This window comes from Pomacea canaliculata, linkage group LG14, assembly GCF_003073045.1.
Source record: "Pomacea canaliculata isolate SZHN2017 linkage group LG14, ASM307304v1, whole genome shotgun sequence".
Lineage (NCBI taxonomy): Eukaryota > Metazoa > Mollusca > Gastropoda > Architaenioglossa > Ampullariidae > Pomacea > Pomacea canaliculata.
Window position 1 is genome coordinate 10,171,637 of NC_037603.1, and position 24,997 is coordinate 10,196,633.

The following is a 24,997-nucleotide window of genomic DNA, read 5'->3' on the forward strand; positions in this document are numbered from 1 at the left end:
AACGGTCTGGTGGGCTGCAGTTTTGTTCCCAAATAACTGGACAGAACTCAGTGCAAGGTACTATTTTCCAAAATCTGAGTAGGAATATCTCCCTCCTGTTGTCGCTGTACGCAAAAAGATCAAACCCGTGACGTCACGTTTGTACAGCTATGTTTGTAACATGTTCGTCTCATTGGCTGAGGTCTTCACAACATCAGTGTATGTATGCACAATCCTGTCGTCTGTGTTGTTGACCTCGAGTATCTCTACAACATAATGGGGGATGTTCACCCAGATTCCTGAAGTAGTATCTTGCTCTGAACTTTACCAATCCTTAGAAAAAAGTGTCTTTAAATTCCACAGATTTTAGTGTGTGTATATATATATATAACCAGCTACTACCACCCCACGACATTTATTGCTGTTTGTGTAAGCTAGCAGTGACATTGTACAGAGGGAGGGGGTGAAAGGGAGGAAAGCAAGGAGAAATCTGGAGAGAAAACCTAGGGTCAGTGCACGCGCGTGCATTCAGGTAAGTTCGGCACCCGGGCCTATAGAATCCTCCCTTTCTTTGCGACAATCGCTTTAACCCTCCGCTCCTAGTGTATCACAATGAAACCATTGATTGCGGAGGATTAAGGGATCACACCCACAAAACACAGAAGAGAAAGGGTCACACAAGAGGAACCACACCCACACACAGAGGAAGGTTCAGACAAGAGGAGCCATACATGTTGAAGAACACACTATATATATATCCCCTACCTACTTCTTTAACAAATGTTTGGGAGAAAGTTCGGAGACAGCTGCGAGAGTCTGTCTGAAATACTTTTCTTCTACAAGCAGGAAAAAATTAAAACGAATTTTTCGCGCTGTTGAGAAAAAAAAAAAGGTTTAAGGACGCGAGCAGTTGCAACCCTTCGAAGGTGTTGGCTTTGCACAGGGAGCTCTTGAAAGACAGAGGGAATAATAATGTATCCAACAGCCTGGCGTGGTCTTGAGAGCTGGCGGGTAGAGGGAGTCAAGGTAGGTAGAGGGAGTCGACTGACGAGCTGAATAGCTATTACCGGGGCAAGAACCAGACGAAAATGAGGAGCGCGTGCGGTAAGAGCCGCGGGAACAAAAGGACATCAGTTCCTTGTGAACGACAAGACAGAGTGGAGGAGATCGTGTTGTCGACACCACGAGAGGGAGGGGTGACCTCGACAAGGCTAAAAAAAAATGGGAGTTGATCTGAAAATCATGTAAGTGCAAAGTGCGATCGCAAAAAAGAGAGAAAACGGTGTGTGCACAAGGCACATGAAAGGGAGAGAACTGGAGAGGATTTTTCCAGGTAGCCCGAGAGGCTTGAGATGTTGACTTCGGGGTCGTTGTCTGACCTCTAGGCGCTGAGCGGAGGAGATAACTCGAGCCGCAGAACGTGTTCTCTCCCCATAATCCCACGCCTTCTGGCACTGTCTCCTCTCATGAGAACTTCAAGGGGAGCAACCCCACGGTATTGGGGATCGTCACGTTCCTGATTGCGCCAGGAGGCACGATCGTGCAACATCAGGTACAGGTAGCAGGTAAGCAGTGGGCTGGGGAGAGTGGGGGGTACTGTTTACACGAGTAGCTTGTGTCCCTTTAATTAGTCTTCGTAACAAAGTCAACGTGAATTTCTCATTCACTGCTGATGAGAGGAACGAGGGATTTCACATGGTTACCGTTACCCTATGGATAACTATCTCCCACTTAGCTACACAAGGTTGTCGTGTCCGATACCGAGGCTTCTATCAGGTAGGGGGCGCGGACAAACACTCGTCTCTCTGTTGCTATGAGCTCCACGCATTCTCCAACAAACTGCTTTTTTCTGCCTCTTGTCGCCTGGCCTGCTGAGACGAAAGTTGCCAGAACACTCACGACATTCACTTTGCGCATGGAGGTAACTCCCCTCGACCCGCCTCGGTCCTCCACAGCGACAACTACAATGTGACAAAGGAGCGCGCACACACACAACCTCTCTTCTCTCGTGCGACCCCCAAACATGTGACAGGCTACGAACGCGCGCAACCCGAATTCTCGCAGATCACACGAGAATGGGCGGGGACCCACCTGAGGGAGGTACCACAACCGGTGAGAACCTCCACTGCAAGATTTTTTCTTCTTCTTGGGGGAGGAGAGAGCTGGGGTTGTAGGGGGAGGAGGGGAGGATACAGGGATCAGTGAAGAACCGTGTTTTACCTGTAAACGAAAGAAGAAGAAAGAGGCGTTGTTATGCTACATACCTGTGTTTCTTATGTGAGTCCCTGCCCTCCCCCTCCTCTGATGCCCTCGTCAAGAAACAATCGTCACTGGTTTCATCTTTTCTTCCCACGCTTTCCTTTCGGAAAAAGTGTTGAAGTCAATGAACGGTTGTTAACAGTAATTATAAGGTGCAACTTATAATAATCTGCAGTCTGTCCCTGACAACAAAAAGTATTTACGAAAGTCCAGGTATTAACAGCGAGTACAGTGATCCAGAGATGTCGCTAGAACTTTCTGTCTGTAAATGTTGTTAGCAGCGTGAAGGCTCGTCACAGCTTAAACCTGGATGACCTGTGATTGTTGTGAGGTGATGAACAGTGATGACCAGTGAGTGTTGTGATGTGATGACCTGTGATGACCAATGAGTGTCCTGGGGTGTGAGGGGAGAGTTTGCTGTGCGGACTAGAGCGCAAGCCCGCAAAGTTTAATTATAACAAATGATTCTCACATAAACTCGACGGCTTCCCTCCAACCCTATTCTCTAGATATACTTCAGAAATTTCGAGAAAAAAATCTTTTCATTACTCGAATCAGGTGACGGAGGATGTATGCTTAGCCTGGATAGTGTCGACTTTACGGGTGGTTGGCAAGGATAATGGTGTTCAGGACAGTGGAGAGACCTCCGGGCAGACACGACGCCCACGGACAGACCTACTGAGAAGATTCTCTTTCTTACAAAGTTATCTTACCCGCCAGTCCTGCGAGAAACTGATGTCGAGATAGGTGGCGCTCGATGAAACGACGACCCTCGCGATGTACCGATAGATGGCGCTTAGCATGAAATAGCAACCGTCGTGTAGGGGGCGCTGCAGGCGCTCAGCTGGATGTAACGGGTGTTTGAATTTGTAGAAACTGCCGTTGGTAAAATTAGCACGCGCTTGCATGGGTATCCTTAGAAGGGTGTAGGGTGGTCATAATGCTGGTGTGATGAAGTGGTGGTGGCGGCGGTGGTGTGAGAGTGGTGATATTATCAGGGAGGGTAAGGAGAGGGTAGAGCTGTCTGTCCACAACCCATAGTCTAGACACAGTGAGCCACTTACATTCACTTTCCAAGGCCTCTCGGGTTATGTAACCCGTTACTTTTACCTTTCCGTGGGACTTGTGTAGTTAATAAGATTATGCATGCCTTTTGTTGTGTAAAAGTACAGGTATACATCTACACCACACTCAAAGATTGGGGAAAAGAAAGTGTTGTGAAAGGACTGTCTCTCACTCTATCCAGTGAGCCAGCTGAGTGTGAGGCTCTTGTCGAGGGCTGCTCGTGTTGAGGAGATTTACTATTCATTGCAGACAGCGGGGTCACGACCCAGGGATTAGGAGTAGCGAGTGTTTCCTGCTTGAGTCTCACTTTTCATTGTCGAGACATCGTCGGCGTACCTGTCAGGTAGAATGCAGACTGTGCGAACTTCCAGACATGCATCCACTCACTGCACCTTCACAAAACTTTCTACCTGACACGCAAACACACCGTTTGTACCGTGTTCTGCCCACTGCCCTTCTGGACCAACAAAACCTCTCTACTACAGGCTCACCTAGTCATTGTCACCCACGGCCGTCTCCAGGGGTAATAACGGGTATTGTTGTTGCTGTCCTGTCGGGGGAGGAGAGCAGGTAGGAGGACAGCAGGTGTCCGATGACAGCGTCTGATGAATAGCTTGTCCACGATGAGTCTTGGGGTCTCGAGGAAATATAGCAACTGAGTGGGAAGGAACAGTGAGTCTAGGTGTGACCAACGACTAGTCACTGGGATAGTGTGTGTGTGTTCGTATGTGTGTGAATGTTAGTGTGAGTGATGAAAGTCTGTGTGTGGATGGTGATGGTGTAATTGTGTATGCACGTCCATGCGCATACCTGTTCATCTCTTCGTCCATGCACGTGCATATGACAGAATCTCCAACAAGCGAGACCTTACACCACAAGAATGAAAGAAGGGATGAAGGAAGTAGAGGAGATAATTGCTAAGGCGCTCTCCTCGGCGGGCATTCATGCATCAGAAGTGAACATAATGTTTAAAGCGCGGGAGGAACACAGGGACAGGGCGACATGGGCGCAGCGGTTAATGGCCGCATAAACACTGAGAGATGGAGTCGACTTGTGCGAAAGCAAGAGAGCCAAACCTCATTCTTATTGTGCAGTTTCTCCTCACCTGCACGCCAAATGTCACGCTATATCTCACCTGCTGTCCTAAACACCTCTCAGGTGTGTTTCTTGCGCTTGTTGACAGATACAGCAAGACACAGGCCAGAGAGCGGGGTTAGTGCAGAGATAGAATTAGTATTTACTTGTGTAAAATACCCAGATTATTCTACCCGTACATGGTCATTTGTGGACAGTGCAGCATGGGGATGTTGAAGATGTCGCTCGGCACACGCCCGTCCATCCCCCGCGCCTCATTTGCATACTAAGCCGGGAGAAGACTTATTAAAGGGGCCGAGTGCTATCATGTCCAACCCCGTGAAAACCTGTTTTTCCCGCTCTACCGCCTTGCTCCTCTAGTGAAAGGCATGTGTGACATCCAACTGCCGATCAAAGTGTGAAATGAGGGAAAGTGAACGACCCTGTGCAGTGAACCGTGAATTTTAATGGCAATAAAAGTCAGTAACTAACCCTGACCTGTGACCTCTCTAACTAGCACACAGAAGAGCATTTGTCAAAAAAAGATAAGTTGTGGCATGACACATTTTTGTTCATGGTGAAAAGGTAGCCATGGTAGTTATAGGTAGTGGTGCCATCACTCGTGTGGCTTTGTATTGTAGGTGGTTCACTGTGTCTAGGAGATTCAGAGTAGAAGGTGCCATCTGTCATCTTCCCTGACAAATATTTCCCTGGACCAAGCGAGCTCTGTATGTGAGAGACTTTCTACTGCAAAGTGAGCTCATTATCCCAACCAATTAACCCGAGGTAGTAAATGATTGCCATGCTCAAGTACGGGAAATATTACCAACAATTACTACAATTATTAAGGTTAATTATTGTTTAGTATTATCGACACCCTTGAGGAAGAAAAGACTCTGAGGTAACTATAATGATGCTGTGTCCAGTGATGATCATGTAAATTATGTCTGATTTACTCCGATGTCGGGTACGTGTCATCAGTTGGTATGTCTGTCACCTGTACCTTGTGCTCAGTGATTTCCTCTCCATTGCAGGCTGGACTCGAACCTAGAGCCACACGACACCTGTACGGCGGCCATGTTGGGACTCTACCTGTCCTTGTACATTTTGGCTGGCGCCAGTTGCCATGGCGATGGACAAGTGGCGAGCCATTTACTTTTGATTGAATCGCTCCCAGAGGGATTCGACCTCGACAAACCGACCTTCCTGAATGTTCGCACCAATCTGAGCGTAAGCTTGGTTTTTCCTTTACTCCATTCATCTCTGCTTACTTACCTTCTCCACTTTCTGTCTATCAGGCACAGTCTTGCAATCTGTAAAAAGCAAAAAGGCAATGAGTGATAAAGTGGCTAGATGGGTGAAGATGGGGAGGGGAGCCCACGAACAATAGTTGTAGGCTGCTATTCAGACTTGTTTCCGGGGGAGGAATGACGGGGGGCAAAGTACAATGCGAGGGAACAAGGGGAGGTATAAAATGTAAGGGTGGGTGGTCAGAGGGAGTGGTAGTGGACTCCAGGGTCAGTGTTCGGTCAGTGCCCAGCCTCAGAGAGTCCGACAGTCGACATGCTGGAGACTAGAGACTCCATCTGCAACTGGGCCGTCCATGGGCCCCGCCCAAACTAAGTCAAGGGGAGGTGCTGTCTGTCTACCTGTAGACCTCACCTTTATAATCAGATCAAACAAAGATACCGCCCGCTCCCGACCAAGGTGTGACCCGCAGTGAAACCTTGCCCTCGGGTCACGTGATGCGAAGGAGGAGCTGACTCGTCACTAAAAGCGAAACCACGGTACTCTACTCGGGCATAGGGACTTTTTGATCACAAAAGGGAAATATTGTTTGCCAAGGAACGTACGTAGCACTCCGAAAATAGCTTTTAATCACCTGTAGACCAGTGTTGGTTTGTATGTCGCAAAACAAGGTTTACAAGGTATTATCAGCATGTAGTCACACCTGATGATCGTGTAGGTCGGAAAGGGTTACCCAGTCAAGCGCGGGTAGAGGCATCTACCCGGCCTTTAGACAGACGATCGTATTTAACGCTAGCCCTTATACACGTGGGTGTGTGTGAGAGAGAAAGACGATTATTAGCGCGATCAAAGAAAGGATGCAGGCACAAAAATGAAACCGAAACAACAAAAACAGTTTTCCATGCTACACAAAATATTCCCACGTCCTCTGCACGGCGATAAAAAGAACTGCGGTGAGGGTTGGTGTGATGAAAATATCACCAGGTTATAAATACACTTTCCCGGTGCGGCTTCAGCTCGGAGTAACTTGAAACTACACTCACCTGGTATTTGCGGTCGCTGCTGTACCCGAGTTAGGGAACCGACCATCTACCCCGGGTCTTGATCACACTAAAACTTGTATTTTCCAAGAAACAGGAAATATCTGCTGCACCTCTTGCCTGTGGCCATGCTCACTCACAAATTCTAGAGAAAACTTTCATTGAAAATAAAATAGCAGTTAAGCTTGAAAGGTGATAGTGTCACAAAATATTGACATACCCAGACATATGACTTCATTCTTGTACATGTTTGAGTAGTACAAAGTAGTATATAAGAATGATATGCAAGTCATAGCCTGAATTTGTGAGGACTGGAAGCAATCAGCTGATGTTAGACAGTCACCATCTCACTCCCTACAGCACTGAACAGGTGCTAGGACAGACTTCAGACTGTCTCCCCTTGTCATCCTTAACCAAACTAAAAAGTAAACAAAGTTGATCTTAAAGGGGCTTTCAGGTATTATGTGATTTTACAAACTAATGCACATTGTCTTTGCTGGGAGTCTCTATCTCTTACACACACAGAGTTGCAGTGGCACAGGAACCAGGGGTGGGGCGGGGACATTGCTGGGGAGGCAAGAATGTGAAAGTTGATCACTCTCAGCATGAAGTTTGCCTCCCCAAAGAGTATCTTCCTATGCCACAGTACCTCAGCCTGTCTGTGTGTGTGTGTGCTGGTATAAAGGGAACAAACTCTGTTCTGATACTTCTCAGGATGTTCCGGTTACCTGTACATTTTCACACTCAAGTGTTTACATATACATGTATGTGTGTTTGTGTGTCGCTCTGTGCACAGGGTACAGTGCGCGTAGCTGAAGCCAGTGAATTCAGGATAGTCGTTAACATCTCAGCCCCTAACCTTCACGAAGCCTATGGAGTGCAAGCTGAACTCACCTCACACAACTCAGGCCTTCTGCTACAAGTGGTCAGTGATTTATATCTTGTTTCTCCCTTTGCTTTTTGCGTTTCTTTCCCTGTCTCTCTCTCTCTGGTGCTAGGTTCTCTCTATGTCTCTTTGTTTCTAAGGACCAGTGTTAGGTTCTCTGTCTCTGCCTGTTTTATTCACAGTTTATTCATAGTTTGGAAATTTGAGCCATAACCCCACCTGATATACTTTCAGCAGCAAACTCAAGACACCCCTGCTGTGTTTATCACTCTGACATGGCTAGGAGTGGGCATCGGAGGAGCCACTGTCCTGGTCCTCATAATCACCTCCATCTATGCTTTCTGCTGGTACTCGTCTGAGCGCTCGCTTTATGACCTGGCGGAGAAGAAGAGTTGTGCCAGCAGCAGTCACAGAAGTGGTGTTTATCGCTCAAGAAACAGCATGCAGATTGGTCACCTGCCACCTATCGCTGACCTGCCTGTACTGAGGGATGACCCTGGTGCTCAGCATGGTGATGATTTTCTCAAACATGTGCCTGAGAGACCTGAAGAAGAAGCTGAGGCCATTGAAATGGTAAATTTTCACAGTACAGATTCAGCTTCTAAAACATGAGGTTCGGTTTCACCATTTTCTATACTGCAGACATCAATAAGTGGGAGCACAAACATAGCACTGATGTAAATATATTCTGTTGTACCAAATGTGAAGGTGTCTCACCACTTTTTTCTTTCTCAGGAAGAGTTAACCCAACAGAAACTCAAAGACTTGGAAGGATCCAGCCCTGTAGAGATTGAGAGAGTGTTGCTCACAACACAAGAAAAAAATTCCATAAAAAGTCAGTTCCATGCCCAGAGCAAGAACGTGCATAAAGACTTGCTTAAAAAAGACAAGACTGCTAACAAACCTCCAGTTCGTCGACGCACTGTGAACGGCACTTACAGCATTGTAGCAACAAGTCCAGACAATACTGGAGGTTTGTCCGAAGAGTCCATGGAGTCAGAGGTGGATACTGATCAGGACATGGCCTCTGAGACTTCAAGAGAAAGAATCTCTCTAGTGCAGTCCAGTTCTGAGGGATCTGAAGTTCAAAAACCACTGTCAACATTCATGTCTCCTTCAAAAACTAAGCTTGGACTCGGGTTTGCCAATACCACTGCTAGTGATTATACACTGAATGGTGAAGATGCTGGGGATCTGGAACTAACAGTGATGGCTGATGTCCACAAGATTGGCTCAGCATCTGAGATCATAAGGGTCTCAACTCCAGAAAGGCTGGGGTACCCAGGAATGGGTCCAACTCTTCCTCACGAGCCAGCCCGACCCACTTTGACCACATTTGCTTCCCCTGCTCAGACAGCAGTGTCCCCTCCTTCTCATGGCAAAGCTATTCGCTTCAGAGAACCACTTGACAATGATAGCAAATCTTTACCACAGAATCCAGTTGTCATACAGCGAGGTGGAATGATGCCAAGGTTTCCAGCAGGTTTTGCTGCCATGGGTGATATCCCAGAGGACCCAAGAGAAGACTATGACAGTGCACAAAGTGAGAGTGGGCAGTCTCGATCCATGTATGGAAGTAGTGAGATCTTTGATGCCACTGCTCTTGAACAAACTTATTTTAATCTTGAGGATTCTGACATTGATATTCCCCCATTAGACGCTGAAGACATTCTATCAGATGGTGGGCTACCAAGCCCTCTTACACCTCTGAGCAGAAGTCGGACAACACAAGACGACTCCAATGTACAAGGTCAGCGCACTTTCTTTTACAGCCGAGAGTATGGCTTCAACAGCTTGAGCAAACCTAGACCCAACAGCAGCATCATCCTGCGACCTGATCAGAATCAACCATCCTCAGATTCTGGTCTTTCTTCAGGAATTTCGTCTGACCAGACACCAACACCTGTCAACTCTGAACCTGACTCTACTTCTCCCAGACTACCACCTCCACCCATCTTAGCTGGACAGGCAACTCAGGATGTCAGTGCATTTGAGTTCCCTCCCCCTCCAAAGTACTTTGCATCACCTCAGCAAATCGGTTGGAGCAGCTCTCAAAACTCACCTTTGACAGCAAGTGCTGGGGAATATGTCACCCTTCCAAATAATTCTACCAAGGGGACTGGAAAAGGATCTAGCAGGGGAGGAAGCAGTGGACGTCTTGGATTCGGATCGAATTTGTAAGTTGATTCATTGATAATGATTTGGTCAAGCTTTTAATATATAACAGTTTCCCTGACACTGAGTACAGCTCATTACTAATGCGTCTGGGAGCAGAATGAACATTAAATATATGTAAATAAAGTATAAATAAATAATAAACAGATCTAAGATATATCTCATTTTTTTAATTGAAGATCCACGATATCTTTACTGAAAATTTGATGAAAGTAGTAACAAAAACTTTTTAGAGACTGATCTTGAAACACCTTGACCTTTACAATAAGCCTATGAATAATTTATATAAGATATAAAAAGGAATCTTTTTCATAGGTTGTCCTGTCTACATCAATAATTGTATTCTTTCCATATTTCTCTTTTCAGTGTAAACCTGACAGTGATATGCACTGTCTGCATCTTGAGTGTAATAAGTGGTGTTTACAGCAAAATGCTGTCAGACAATGAGACAAGAGTGGACATCACTATCTTTGCCCCAAAGTCTTTCCTGGCTGCACAGAAAAACACAATTTTTTTCAACCACCATAAACACACTGACCTTAATATTGATGAAGGTTTTGATTTTGATGCCTTTGGTAAGCAGAGTTTAAAATATGTGTTTGTGTGTGATATGTAATATTGTCACAGATGGTCACATGTGCACTCAACACTCATGTAACCGCCCAGACATTAGTGCATTCCTTTCGTTCTAAATAAAAAGAACTCTTTCAGGCCCTGTCTAATTTTCAATTATAAAAAATTGTTACAGTACTTAGTGTGTAAAAATACATGATAAAAGTAAAATAAAGATATATCTCAAATCACATACACCCAAGAGTTACTCCTTAAAATTACATACAAATTCTAGTTAAGTATATTATGCTAAAAGAAAGGGTTTTTACTAATTAATAGTCATTTAGGGTCTGAAGACTAATAAGAATTATAGTCCAGTGTATATTCACAATGTTACTGTCAAACAACACTCACATTTAAGGCTATACTCACCACACTCTTAATTGCAGTCACTGGGAACTGATGTTCCCTGAATCCACAGATATATATTTCTGGTGAATATCACTTCCAGAGAACAAATGTTGAAATCCAGCACTCCCTCTTGGGGACACCCCCTCTTTTCTCTGTAATGTAGTGATGACATCAGCAGGGTATTTACTAGTTCACACATACTGTGATCCGTGTTGAAGATATACCTAAAACTAATTTCACCATCTGCCTCCAATATGTAAATGAATGTTTGTCATCAGATAGAGTAGTTTAATTTATAATTTGTGGTGATCACTGATTCACAATCTGTGATAATGTTAATTCGTAAGTTGAGTTCAGTTTTGTTGTAATTTTTCTCTGAAAATCAGTGATGCAGGACCCAATCCTGACCCAGATAACTGACCTGTGTCAGAAGAAGGACTGTGTGGAACATGGTTGTGATATTCAGACAGGAGAATGTATCTGTCACAAAGGTTACAGAATGAGTGAGGACAGCAAGTGTGTAGGTATGAGGCCTTAATCTAGTATGTCAGTAGAAGGCATTAAATATGTGAGGCATTAATTTACATTTATGTAAGGTATTTATTCTACATTAGCTTTCTTTTCTAATATTTGTATTTACATGTATGGATAACATGTCATTATTGCAACTGGTTGTTCTGATGATTAATTACTTTATTAAGTTAGGACATTGGGAACAAGATCAGTCTTAAAATTTTGGCTACTTCAGTTTTAGCTTTGTGGGGTTTGTTTTTGTTTACTTTTGATGCCTTGTTAAATAGTCCTAATTTCTCTTTTCTCTAGATATAAATGAATGTGCTGAGGGCCTCACTGAGTGTCATTCTTCAGCTGGCTGCCTCAACAGGAAAGGCTCCTATGACTGCGTTTGTAGCGTGGACTACTATGGTGATGGCAAAACCTGTCATGGTGTGTGTCTTTAAACATTGCTCTCTCCTCTATCTTAATGTCACTGACTGAGCAACAAAATGTTTGTCTGGATTTATTTTATGCTTCTCATGGAACAAATGACATGAAAAAATATTTCTACTATTCACACTGTTAAGAAGACCACTTTTTACATCTTTGGTTCAGTGTAAATCTTTTGTATTTGAGGATTTGAGCATTAATAGCTTTAATATTATAAGACATGACTTAATTATTAAGCAGCTCTATAAGGAAGCAAGGATTAGAACCACACTCAACCATCAGCAGTACCATCACACGTTCATACCCACCACACCAGACAAACGCCCATACAAACAGTTCAAACTGATCACAATTCATTCACATGGCAGAGTTCAGAAGTCACATAGCTGAAACACGAAGACTTGTTGAGCTGTGTCACTCCATGATCAGAATTCTGGTTTTTATTTTTGATATCATGCACAAAACTCACCACCCAGAAGCTTGAAGGTGTTTATTTCCCCTTACCTATGTTAGTCATAGTCATTCAAATTTTACAGACAACAGAAATTATGACTGTGTTTGGGGAAAAAAAATCTTGTGATATGAATTACATGAGTTTTGCTTTATTAAACTAGTTTTTTTTCCTGATAAAGATTGTGTGCAAAAAAAATTAAGATAAGGGAATCCCCATAAGCTTTCACCTCGTTGGGAAGTGCTAGAGACTTTTTGTGATGGTGCCTGTCTCCTGTCCCCTGCTGCCATTCTCCACCCTCTATGGAGTCAGGTACTCATTCCCAACAGCTGGGCCAACTGGATGAACTTTGCTGCACAACATTGCCATCAAACTAAAGCACCTTCAGGTTTGGATGTTGGTGCTCAAAAAACTTGGCTGTGTAGCTCCAGCGCTCTGCTCAATCAGACAGCACACAAATAATTCCCACCTTGTAAGAATCACCTAGGATTAACAGTAAAGGGCCTATAACTCCTTTCAGTGTGATTGTTGCTATATTTTTATATTGACAATTTTGTAATGTTGTAGTATTTTTTGGTTCTTGTCAATGTTTAGACTGCAACACCCCATGCCACAAAGACCAATATGAGGTGCAGCCTTGTTCTAAAAGCAGTCAGAAAATTTGCAAAGGTAGGACTTCTCTTTGCATTGCAAGACACTTCTTTGCAACACCTGAAATCTCATTTAAGAAGAAAGTGATAACATTAAAAAAGCTTTTTTCATATTTCAGTGATATTTCCTAACAAATCTAACACATTTTTCTCTCTTTTCTGGTTTATCTTTCTCATTCACACTCTCTCTCACACACACACACACACATGTAATATTTTTCTTCTTGTGGTTTCCTTTGTGGGAATGCTTGTGTTGATTGTGACTTGAGTTGCCTTACATTAAAGTAAACTTAGTCTGCTTATGGTGTGTGCCTTTATTTGTTTCATCAGACTGAGTTCAATCCCTAGACACGGATTTATTTGTATAAAAGCTGCATTGTGACTTAAACGGCATGTAACAAGTTCACCAAATAGCTTCCTTTACTTTACAGATGGTCGAGACAATGCGAATGCTGCATGTGTTTTGTGCTGTTTGATTTGCATAATTATTAGGCACTAGCCATGCTTTGATTTTTTAAAAACGCAGCTTAATGGATGTTTGAGGCTCTTCTAATCTATGCTTACTAAAAATAAGAACTTAAGAATAATTTTTAACTATAGAAGCAGCTGAGGTGTCTAATATTAAAAAAAATTAATCATTTCAGAAACTACTTTGAAAATAAATAATAAAATGCTGCAGTGACTCCATATGTAGAACTATATATTATTGCTCTGGGTAAAAATACAGAACAAGTCTTTCAATTTCAGTAATGATAGAAGTTGCCACAAAGCCAAAACAAAGCTTATTAGGCTGTGCAAGAAAATGTAATAGTGGACATAATGCCAGGGCTAGTAAATAAAAGTGAAATATGTCTTTTTCAGACTGTACGAAAGAGTGTCACAAAGGGTTCTATAAGGCCAGTCAGTGCACAGACTACAACAACGCCATCTGTAGAGGTAATTCTGGCAGGAAGTAACATTAACCCCATACCTCATACTCATACTGCAACCCCTGATCTAAGTATCATCTCCATTTTATTGTCCATTCTGCTGCTTATACATTTTATTAATTATTCCAAGCTGATGATAAGAAAGATAGGCTGGGCATGTTTCAATTCTCTTTGTGGTAGTTCATTCTGATATATTGGACTGTAATACGAGGAGTACAGTCTCATAACTGAAGCAAAGATATTTATTTTTATATTACTCATATAACTCTTTGCACGTGCATCAGGCAATGAAGTTAAATCGAAAAGAATTAAAGAGTTTGTAGATATATAAAATTAAGGATTCTTATTTTAGATGTTGAATTTGCTTATTTATGGCTTTTTATTTGTTCTCTTCTAGTCCTTTTTTTAAGCCTTTTTATAGTCAATGGTTGAGGGTGTGAGTTTTTCCCTTGTGCATGGTTTTCTAAAATGTGTTTCACTGGCATGATTTGACCTTACTTCATAGCTATTCATCAGAAGCAGACTTTTTCAATGTGATCAGCAAATTAGAGCAATAAGTTAAGCGATACAAATCTCATTCACATTAAGAATTACATTCATTATTCAATTCATTAAAATATGCATATCTCTCTCAAATAATCAAGAGGCATGAGCATGGAATAAAATATATATGATGCAAAAAAGCAGGGATCTTGAAGTCTTCGCTTTTGTGTTTGCAGCACTTCCTAACCTTAGATGTAATCCTACATCAGACTGCATGATTTTATGGTTTTGTTTTAAACTAAACTAGCAGTTTATTTTTGAGACCTGCACCTACTACAAATGTTTGACATGTTAAACACACACAGAGTAAACAAGTAACCATTTTTGTAAATACTGGCAGCTACAAGTAGTTATTGATTTTGTTTTGTAAGCACTGCCAAAGTTAAATAAATTCACATTTACTCGCTTTATTTGAAAAATAAACAGGGACCAGAACGATATTAAATAAACAATACTGCAACTAAACAATAAAATTCTTGTCATTTATTTTGTACAGTGTGTCAGCCGCCATGCCTGGAAGGACAATACGAGTTCAGAACATGCTCGAATTTCCATGACCGCCAGTGCACCAGTAAGAAAATTATGTTTTCTGTTGCTGAGCAAAGCATCTTTTCATTCTGTCCATTTTGTTTATTATTTTGTGAATAAGAAAATAAGAAAGATGCTGCACTAGATGTTGTAGCAGCATTGACCAATGCACTATAATAATGTAGAGCAATATAATAAGGCATTTCAAGATTAAGCTAATATTCTTAATGTACAACATATATAGCTTCATATATAGCCTACAAACAACAATAGATTCTAAGATGATAAAGATAACACTTTAATTAACTCAGAGGCCAAATCAGACCATCTTGATAAGAAAGCACAAAAATACCACATGTTACCACATACTATTGGTAAGCAAATTGCAAGGATTCAAGATATTTGTTAGTGGGATTTAGGATTACTGCTTTGATGATTGTCTCCAATACTTTCATGACTAACGATGTTAAGGCCACTGATCGAAAGTCATTGAGTTGAGGTATTCTTCAGAATTAGGACAATGGTAGACAGTTTCCAAGCATCAGGGATGGAGAGTGAATCCACTGAGCAACACTGAAATACATGTAGGTGTTGGGAAATGTCTCTCAAGTTGGTGCGTGCAGAAACTTAATGTTCTGCCACAAATACCATCAGGACCTGAAGCTTTGCGAGTCTTTACTCGCTGAAACAGCTCCACAACTTGTTCTTGACAAATCTCAACCCTCTGGACAGGAGGAAGAGAACTGAGCACATCTCGAATGTTCATGGTAGACAGTTTCCAAGCATCAGGGATGGAGAGTGAATCCACAAAGCAGTTATAAAAGGAAGAAAATATAGAAGATTGAGAAAAGGAATCAAGAGCTGCAGACATTGAACAACAAGGAGCAGCCATCTTACAAACATACAACATTGTTTCAGATGACTTTCAGTTATAAAAATAATTACCTGACATACCAGAACAATCAACTAAGGAGAACTTAAATCACACAGTAAATGGGCAGTGATGATTTGGTAAGTACCTAAGGATAAAATGTATTTGTGTATTGTGTTTATCTTGAACAACTGTCAATTTCAGATGTGTCTTTGCTGCCTGATGTGGAGGTGTCTGATAACATCATCATGGAGGATGACAGAAAAATTCAAGAGTCAGAGGTCGTAATTGAAGATCAGCCATCACAGATTGTCAATCATCCTCAATACTCTTTGAACAGAGGTGGATGTCTCTTTCTTCATTAATAGCAACTTTTCTTTTTAGTAGTCTATGTTAAAATGCAAGAAACGTTCTGCTTTAGAGATTACTTCAAACTGTTTTAATCGTTTTCTTTGTCATTTATGTTTGCAAAATCTTTTTCTGTTCTGTCAGGGAGGTTGTGTGGGTTTCTGTTTTATGCATTTGAGAAATGTATGGGGAGTGGGGGAAGCACTTTTTATGACTGAGAGACATGTGCAAGTGTAGAGAGGTGGCCGGTAGTCCTGATGGAGAATTATATCTAGGGAGGAGAGGCGCAGTGGAGCCAAAAAATGTGCTCAGTGGTGATTGGTTAGGGTTAATAGTTCTAACTGAAACGGGCCTACAGGAACATCACAATGGTGGATGTAAGCAGGAGTTGTAACAGTGATGGTTACCCCAGGGTATATATGCTGAAGGGCACAGGGAGATATGGAAAAAATTTCTGCCTTAGAGTGGGATAGATTCCTTGTAAACAAACACAACCTCATGTCTGTGAAGTAGCATAAAACAAAAAGAATAAAACTACCAAGTAAGGCTTCTTGCAGACACAATACATGCTTACAAGCTAAATAAATTCAACGCAGTGATCTGTTAATGAACTGTTACAGGCACATCACTCTATGTGGACATCAGCATCCACAACCTGGAGGTCGCTCAGCAGTTTATCCCCCTGGAGGTGCATGACGTGAATGTGACAGCCATGTTACCCAGCATTCTCAAGTCCAGTTCTGTGCAACATTTTTGTTCTCATCCAGTGCCAGACTACTACATCCTTCGTTACATAAAACATGAGGTAACAGCTCTTGAATGGTGTACTAGACAGCTACTTTTGCCTGCAGTAAATAGTATCTTTTATATATGTATATCAGGCATAAAGGTAAAAATAAAGTTGAAAAGCTGCTCTGTCCTCATTCTGATAGCATCTTCCTGTTGATTTTTAGCTGCGGTAGGTACAAATAAAGACAGCTTTGTAATAAACAATCAGCATTTTTTTTTTGTAACGCAAAGCTGATGTAGCATCTAGATGCATTAGCATCAGAATGTATTTTATTGTTTAAGTTTTACATTTTTTAAGAAAATTCAATGATTTTTTTTTTTTTAAATAAATGTATTGAAAAGAATGGGTGAACTAAAATCCACAGAACTTATCTTCCCTAGTTCCAGATTACCTCCCTTGAAATAAATATTGCAATTTGTGTTTTGGGAGAAAGAGAGAGATGCAGGATGACAGACATCAGTATTTTAATCAAATTCATTGTTATTTACAAGGATGTTACCTACAACATCAGTGATGAGAAAGAGGTGGCTCCCTGTCAGACATTCAAAGACTTTGGCAACTTTCCATCTGATGTTCTTCACAAAGAAAACTCCTTCTTGTGCACAGAGCCAGGACCCTTGACAAAGCTGTTTGAAATTCCTCCAGAAACATTCCAGACAACAACATTTTGGGCAGAAAAATTAAAAAGGTATCTGAGTCAAACACTTACTTTGAAAATTATCTCATGATTTAACATCTTTTATCTTAATATCATTTTTGCATCTCATGAATGGGACGCATTGTTCATTGAAACTTGGGATTTTTGAGCATTTTTCATTGAACTATGCAAAATTTATCAAAGCATCAAATGAAGCAAGACATCAGAATGTGATTGAGCAGCAGAGTACACAACACATTTTGATTCTCTGTTACAGGTGTGCAGATCAAAGTCACAAATGTGAGACGTGCACAAAACAGTGTGCACAGCAGATGTCCCAGACAAATGCTGACTGCTCCATTGTTGGAGACAACAATGACAATGGCTGGTCCCCCAGGCTACAGGTCTGCTACAATTGCTGTGCTCGCAGCAACTGCAGTGATGCTTGCTACAACAAACTGCATCGTCGACGCTGTAATCCTTTGAAGTAATCCATCAAACCAAAGATTTGCTACAAAATAAAATTCAGTTTTACACTTGTTCCTTCATGCCTCATTAAATCCATATTGCTAACAGAACCAATAGACATGTATATAACTAGTGCACTCTGGGAGGAGAAGGTTGATAGTTTGATTCTTACTTTACTTCACCCAGCAATTTCAGGTACTCACTGGTTGAGGCAAAAGGTACAAGGAGAGGGTTTGAGTCCAATTTCCACAATGTTGCACCCTAAACATAGCCAACCACTAATACACATTACTGTCACTAAATAGATAGTGGAAGCTTTAGTCCTAACTAAAATTTTACCTAACTAAAGCTGGAAATCAGAAGCAATATGTAAACTTTACTTGCAAAGCTATAGGAATATGTAATAGTTTTATTAAAAATATGATCTTTAATTTTTTAAGTCCATATATTACAGTAATATCAACTTTATTTGCGTGCATTAGCATACAATTTATTTTCTCTCTCTCTCTTTTGTAGGTGTTACCATGGCAGCCTCATAGAATTCTCTATATTCCCTTTGTGGAATGGCAGTCAAAATGGAAAATTTTATTGTCATATTCACCCAATCAGAAGACAGCGCTTATTGGAAATGACATATAGTGTGCGCAGTGACAGGCGCTCAGCACCTATTCACACAGCAAATGTTGTGATAGATGGAGGAGAGGAATGGGAGAAGAGAGGAGAACATCACTACAAGTAAGAACATTCTTCACATTTTATTTTCAGTATGAACTTCACCTCAGAAATACCTTTAGCCTTACTCATTATGATTTCAATTTTGCACACCATTCAGCTGATTTGGCAGGAATAAAACATGACCTTCAGTCCCTGGATCAATCATTGTTATCTATGATATAGAAGAAGAATTTTAAGAGGAGCACGATTATGGATCCTGAAACACATGCAGTTCTTGTAATCACAATCAAAGGCTTTCAAAATGAAATTTAAAATCAAAAGTTGGATACATTCAAATCACATAAAACATTTTTCATGTTTTGTTTAGCAAAAAACAAACAAACCCCCTTTGCTGCTTAATTATTTTTCAGAAATGATCTTCTCAACATTGTCATTGAGTCAAATTTGGGCAAACCACCAGATTTTTTGGAAGGAGCAACAGCCGAGAATAGTCGAATGTTCAGCGTTGGTTCCTATGTACAGGAAGGCTCAAGAGCAGATGTCACTGCCCTCAGCGGAAAGAGGGAATTCATTTTCCTTCATCCTGTGAAACCTTTCGGAATACAAATTAATAGAGCAGGTACTTTTCTGCATGTAGGTGCTGTGTTTGTGACCTAACACTTGGCTTTTATGTAAGGGTGGAAGGGCATGTGGAGGAAAAAAATTACAGCAGATTTATTCATAAACACTACAAGTTGTGGTGTAGAACTAATATTAAAACTTTCCTTAATCTCCTTAATAATCTGATATTTTCATAATTTGTTACTTAAATATATGAAACACTAGGAATTTATGTAAATAAAATAACATATAATTAAGGAAATATGATGGTATTGACATTTTCTATTTCTATGATTTTTAGATAAAAACAAATGTGAGTCACAAATCCTGAAGGAAAGTCTGGTTGCTGGAGACTACAAGAAACCATATATTCCAAACATTGATCTACATGCCGTACCCTTCCAGAATAGTTCACTCCCTTTCATTGTCTCAGATCCACATAAACTGCCTTTCGTCAAAATCTCTTTGGACCGTGGCTCATTCCTGAAACATATTTTCCCACCAGCGTTTTTAGAAAGAGACTCACTTACAGGAAACATGATGCAAAACACTTCACACTGGACTGTGGAAGTCATGGGAACAGTCAAACAGTGTCCAGGTAAGCTGACCATCGGATTTGGAAGTCTTCACACACACACACACACACATAAAAAAAGAGCTTAGGGTATACATATATATCTGTTTGTTGTTCATGTGTAAAGAATTTGCTCACATATACTTTAATCATGAAAGAGAAAGTAAACTGTAAACATTTCCTGTTTAATTTTAATTTTTCTGGATGTAAAAATCAAAGACTATATGCTCAGCTTGAAGTGTGATTTATGTGCTGGAGTTTAAAATGTGACTGATGTGCTAGAATTGTAAGGTGTAATTCATGTGCCAGCATTGTAAGGTGTAATTCAAGAAACAGAAAAATAAACAGAATCAAGACACAAAGCTCTCGCCTGTTGAAAAAGTCTGCTACTGTGAGTTAGACACATGAAGGAGCTCACAATTATTCTTAAGAACGTCTCAGTAAATCATTTAATCCATGTGCATACAAAGATTAAAGCACACGGCCCACTGCTCTTTCAGGATATCTGAAGGTGATTCTGTCAGACCCTGCTTATCGCCACACCCCACTGTACTCACTGGAGGTCGCTGTCACCTGTCCTAGAAACTTTCATCTGAAGTTTTACCTACCCACGGGTGATGAGCCTGGTGTGGACAGACAGGTAGTAGCTAGTATTATGGATGCCCAGCAGGTTCATAATTTGCATCTACACAAACCTGCTGCTCAGCAAGAGGAGAGAGAGCTGACAATCTCAAAAACTGGTGATTTGTTTTTCTTTCAAAATGGTTTCTTGTAGCTGCAGTTTCTAACTGAGCAGTTTCTAGTTTCATATATATATATGTGTGTGTTTGGGGAGGAGGTAGGGTTGCGAGTCCAAGAAATGAAACATTGGCATGAGGTCATGCATTTAGTTTTGTGAATGACTTGGCTAAAATGTAGAAATATAAAGATGTAAAAATTTCCTTATTTATACCTTTTTGGGCAATGAGCTATAAGATGGCTTATGAAATGCTGAGAAAGCCTCATTCCACCAACTTTTGACTTCTTTTGTATTTATTCATCGCTGAATAAAACAAGAAGTTTTTCCTGTCTCTGACATGATTTAGCTTCAAATCTGCAACTCAAGTGCACTATACATGTAACTATAACTTGACCACATGGGAAGGTCTTTAATGATAATGGAAGGCAGTGACAGATGCAAAACCCAATGGATTATTGTTACACTTCCAAAGCTGAGAATTCATTTTTGAAACTAACAGATTTGATATTGTTGCTGTAGATGAGTCCCAAGAAGGTGATGGTGAACAAGATGGCAAAGTAATGCTACCTGAAGGGTTTATATTCTCCATATCCTACATGGTGTCAGTTGGTGGAGCCATTGTCCTTCTCCTGTGCCTTCTCTTCATCGGTCTAATAGTGCAGCCAGGTAAGCTGTTGATGGGTGATGTGAGTAGAAACTAAGGGAGCCTTATAACTCTACTTACGCTAAATACTTAAATGTCAGTATGAAGCAAACCAAACCCTACTTTCAATGCAAATGTTTCTGCAGGTGTGCCAGCTCCGGAACCTCCTATTCTGAAGTGCCATCATGCCATGTTCACCGTCATATATATCGTCTTTCATTTCTTCTACAGTCTTGTGGCAACATCATCCGTCTTCTTCATAATTATCATTGCTGTTAATAGGTTGGTTTGTATACTTTTTCATTGTTTTACTAGTGTAAACAATTGCACATGTTTTATTATTGTAAACAATTTACACTGTTGATTTTAACCTGTCTAACACCTCCTGTTGTTCACAATTTTCTTTAAAAAATTTTTTTTTTTCAGTAGATGCCTTTGTGTGTGCATATGTGTATAAATATGTGCATTGATCTGAACATCCTATCATGCGCAGTCCTACAATTTAGTTAACATGCTCTGTGGCACATTATAGTGGAGAAGGACATAAAGATCAAGCTGGGTGTGCATTGGTAGAGATGAAAGAAACTGTTGTTGACTGTTGTAGTCCGCGGGTGTCCTTCATCCTTCAACACCGCCAGCAGGCAGCAGCCACCACAGCGTCTCACCAGCTAGAGCTGACAGCAATGCAGACTTTCCTGCGACAGGAAATCCACAGACAGAATGCACATATGGATGACATGCGTTCACTGTGTCGTCTGGACATGCAAGTCTTGTTGATGACATGAAAAAGGTGGTTCTAGTCATGCTTTTCAGAGTGTTCATTGCATGCATGCATGATTTTTGTTGAACTGTTATTTTTCGGTTAATGACATCAGCATATGTATTTCACAGAAGTCAATCTGTTTTAACCAGAATTTGGAGCTGCTATAATAATAGATAAGTTTGATGATGATGAGAGAACTTATGCACTGCTGAACCTCAACAAATGCTACACTTACTGCATTTTAAAAAAACTAACTTATACTTTAAATGTCCCACTTTTCAGATGCATGATAAACTTTTGCTGAAGACCGAGGATGTGTTTAAGAAACACCATTTACACAGTCTTCTGGAACAACACAAACACCGGTCTCTCCAGCAGCTGTCACAGGACCTCACATCTTACAGGTACACCACCGCTCTCTTGCCTTCCTTCAGCTGAAAATCCCTTCATTAACACCTCCTCTTACAAGTAAATCATCTGATCTCTCGCCTCCAGAATCCCTTCAACATCACCATCAAAGTATACTTATCAACTTCTCAGAGTTTCTTTATTTATTTTTTATGTGTTTTTCTGGTTTACCTTATATAATTAGTTGGTTCAAATGAAATTCTCTTCAGGTCAGAAAGATTAAGTGAAATGAATAAACATCACAAAGATGTCTTCACCTCATCAACCATCCAGTCTTTCACAGAGAGCATGTCTTTGCAAGATGTAATTGCTTGATTGCAGATAATCAACAAAAGTTTTGTAGTGGCACAGCCTTGTAAAGTTTAATTTCATTTAACATGTATTTGTACTTTCTCAAAATTTCAGAGAAAAGTATGATACAGTTGTTCGGACTATGCTGAGGCAGCTGAATCGTGATGTTGACCAGTCATACCGCAGCATTGAAAATAACTCCTGGCTAGCAGGTGCACGGTTCCTGCATGGTGCAGTAATGAACATCAGGAAAAATATCAACAATGTGGAAACAAAACCTTTTCTCGAATGGGCAACCCTGCAAGCTGATTTAAAGAAACTTGCTGTCGGTGAGTAATCTCAAAAGAAAAAAAGACAAAATTTGTTTGATGATGGTGAGTTTTGCACCCCTTGCCATTTTCACTGCAAGTCAAATGTTAACAGGAGAGTCTGAAATATTTTTCACAATCTTTATTTCTGCTTATTCTTTCTTTCCTAATGCAGTACTTCAATCATCATAATAATATTAAACCATTTGTATATAGCTGCCTAAAAGTTTATTATGCGTTTTACAAGTGCTTCTACAAATACAGACACACATTACAAGTTATGTTAAACTTAGTGTCTTGAGTATATTTTGTGTTTAATTATGAATGGGTATAAGCATATCAACATTTCAATAGGTTAATGACTTTGTTCAAGAATGATCATAACAGCATGTCAGTCAAATCCTGTCACTGGTACTGACACTACCACAACTGTGCATTTTATCCCTACCAGCAACGTAACATGGGTTGTGTTTGTTGCATTGGTAGCTGAACTCTTGGCTATAAGCTTTCAGGTAATAAAAAAAATAGTTTTTATAACTGCCACATACGAGTAGAAAAATAAATTTGAGCTATGTCAGCAAATATTGTAACATTCTTCAGCATCATTTCCTCTCTCTGTTTTGCAGAGCTATCATTCTCTTTACCTGTTCTACCAAAGCTCCGTGATATAGAGGAAGTGATGGAGTCACCAGAGACACAGCAGGTTAAAAGGTCATCTCAAAATAAAGCACAACCCAGTTTTCTGAAAACTACACGCATCTTTAACCAGTGGTACACTCCCTTCTCAAACAATCAGTCAGCAGAAATCGGCTCAAAGAAGCAGCTGGCACAGGAAACACGGAGTGATCAGTTTTACATCACCTTCTACATCTTTCTGGGCATTTTTATTTTCCTAGACATAACCCTCCTGTTGCATAGATTTCTGAAAGCATGCAGCATTGGGCAGCTATTATTGTATGGTTTTCCTGAGTACATGGACTTTCGAGAACGAAAAGGTTAGTTTTCTTTTGCAAACTTCTCTTGCTGTATGAATAAATTTATGAAAGGATTATCGAAAACTTGTAGGCAGATGATGGGTACAAACATGTTGGTAATAGAAAGACATGGCAGCAGTTTAAAAAATTTTATGAGTTGACAACTGGTGAGAAACAACTCTAAACCAGTCCCTGACTTGTTTGCAGAGGATGGCAATGATGATGTGTTTGATGATGGAGGGAAGTGCAAATGTTGCAAGGAGTCTACATTCTGTCAGGCTGTCAGGGCATTCTTCTCGCAGGTAAGAATTTATAGCAAACAATCTTACAGTAAACATTTTGTACTAGCTGTGGTGTTTATGTATCTGTTTATAAGAAACAATTTCATTCTGTGCCCTTACAAATCATTGATGAGGAGAATAAACAATAATAAGAAGAATTGTCGACGCATTTTCCCCACTTTAAAGTACACACAATTCACTGTTGAGGCACAAAAATAAAATACTAAAATACAAAAATATAGACTCAAAAAAGAGAAACATAGATCAAAGCATATCAACAGAGACCTAGAGACGACAATGTACCATAAAAATATGCGTGTGAATAGAATATTGATGAAATATTCTTTTATCATGTCTGTACAGATGTTATTGTTAATCTAAGTAATGACACAGTTTTGAATCATGGAGACATGATGTATATGGTACTTTTCACTTCCAGTTAATCTCTTCAACGTTTGTACCAAAAGCAGTGATTGTGGTGATTATGGCTTTACTTTTGAGGGGAATCCTTCACTTCTCTGAATCGTCACTGACAGTGACAGCACTGAAACAAGCTGGCCTCTACCACAGTTCCGTAAGTTGTCGGGTTTTTATATTGTGGACAATACCATTGCTGTCCGAATGAATGAATTGATTTCTGTGCCAACGATTCAAGGATTTAAATTAAGCTTTGCTTCTTCTAGCTATTATTTAAAGGAAATCTATGATGACATGTATTTTATATTTTAGAGACACGCTTTCAAGTCAAAATTAGATACAGAAGAAACACAATTTTTAAAAATGTGAAACATGCATACGTGTGCACGTGCAAGATGACATCATCTTAGTTATCTCAAGTAACAAACATACCATAGAAATCCTGTTGCTAGTGGTAATCACCAAACAGCCAGGA

At 40.6% G+C, this 24,997-nt stretch overlaps 1 protein-coding gene across 4 annotated transcripts in view; it reads left to right on the top strand.

Annotated features, from left to right (window-relative positions):
* Window positions 1-22,247, top strand: part of LOC112555636 — a 56,048-nt gene extending 33,801 nt beyond the window's left edge. For 3 of the 4 annotated variants that reach the window (XM_025224071.1, XM_025224072.1, XM_025224070.1), the window contains 22 exons: window positions 5,412-5,607; window positions 7,462-7,590; window positions 7,786-8,124; window positions 8,287-9,728; window positions 10,093-10,301; window positions 11,076-11,213; window positions 11,512-11,634; window positions 12,680-12,754; window positions 13,597-13,671; window positions 14,704-14,778; window positions 15,811-15,948; window positions 16,575-16,759; window positions 17,236-17,432; window positions 17,659-17,868; window positions 18,366-18,584; window positions 18,935-19,143; window positions 19,426-19,722; window positions 20,199-20,438; window positions 20,957-21,103; window positions 21,227-21,362; window positions 21,685-21,870; window positions 22,126-22,247. In XM_025224071.1, the coding sequence (XP_025079856.1) occupies window positions 5,455-5,607; window positions 7,462-7,590; window positions 7,786-8,124; window positions 8,287-9,728; window positions 10,093-10,301; window positions 11,076-11,213; window positions 11,512-11,634; window positions 12,680-12,754; window positions 13,597-13,671; window positions 14,704-14,778; window positions 15,811-15,948; window positions 16,575-16,759; window positions 17,236-17,432; window positions 17,659-17,868; window positions 18,366-18,584; window positions 18,935-19,143; window positions 19,426-19,722; window positions 20,199-20,438; window positions 20,957-21,103; window positions 21,227-21,362; window positions 21,685-21,865 (4,917 nt within the window). In that variant the 5' untranslated portion in view covers window positions 5,412-5,454 and the 3' untranslated portion in view covers window positions 21,866-21,870; window positions 22,126-22,247. The remainder of the gene's footprint in view (window positions 1-5,411; window positions 5,608-7,461; window positions 7,591-7,785; window positions 8,125-8,286; window positions 9,729-10,092; window positions 10,302-11,075; window positions 11,214-11,511; window positions 11,635-12,679; window positions 12,755-13,596; window positions 13,672-14,703; window positions 14,779-15,810; window positions 15,949-16,574; window positions 16,760-17,235; window positions 17,433-17,658; window positions 17,869-18,365; window positions 18,585-18,934; window positions 19,144-19,425; window positions 19,723-20,198; window positions 20,439-20,956; window positions 21,104-21,226; window positions 21,363-21,684; window positions 21,871-22,125) is intronic. The other variant, XM_025224073.1, reaches the window with a different exon arrangement.
* The last annotated feature ends 2,750 nt before the right edge of the window (window positions 22,248-24,997 follow it).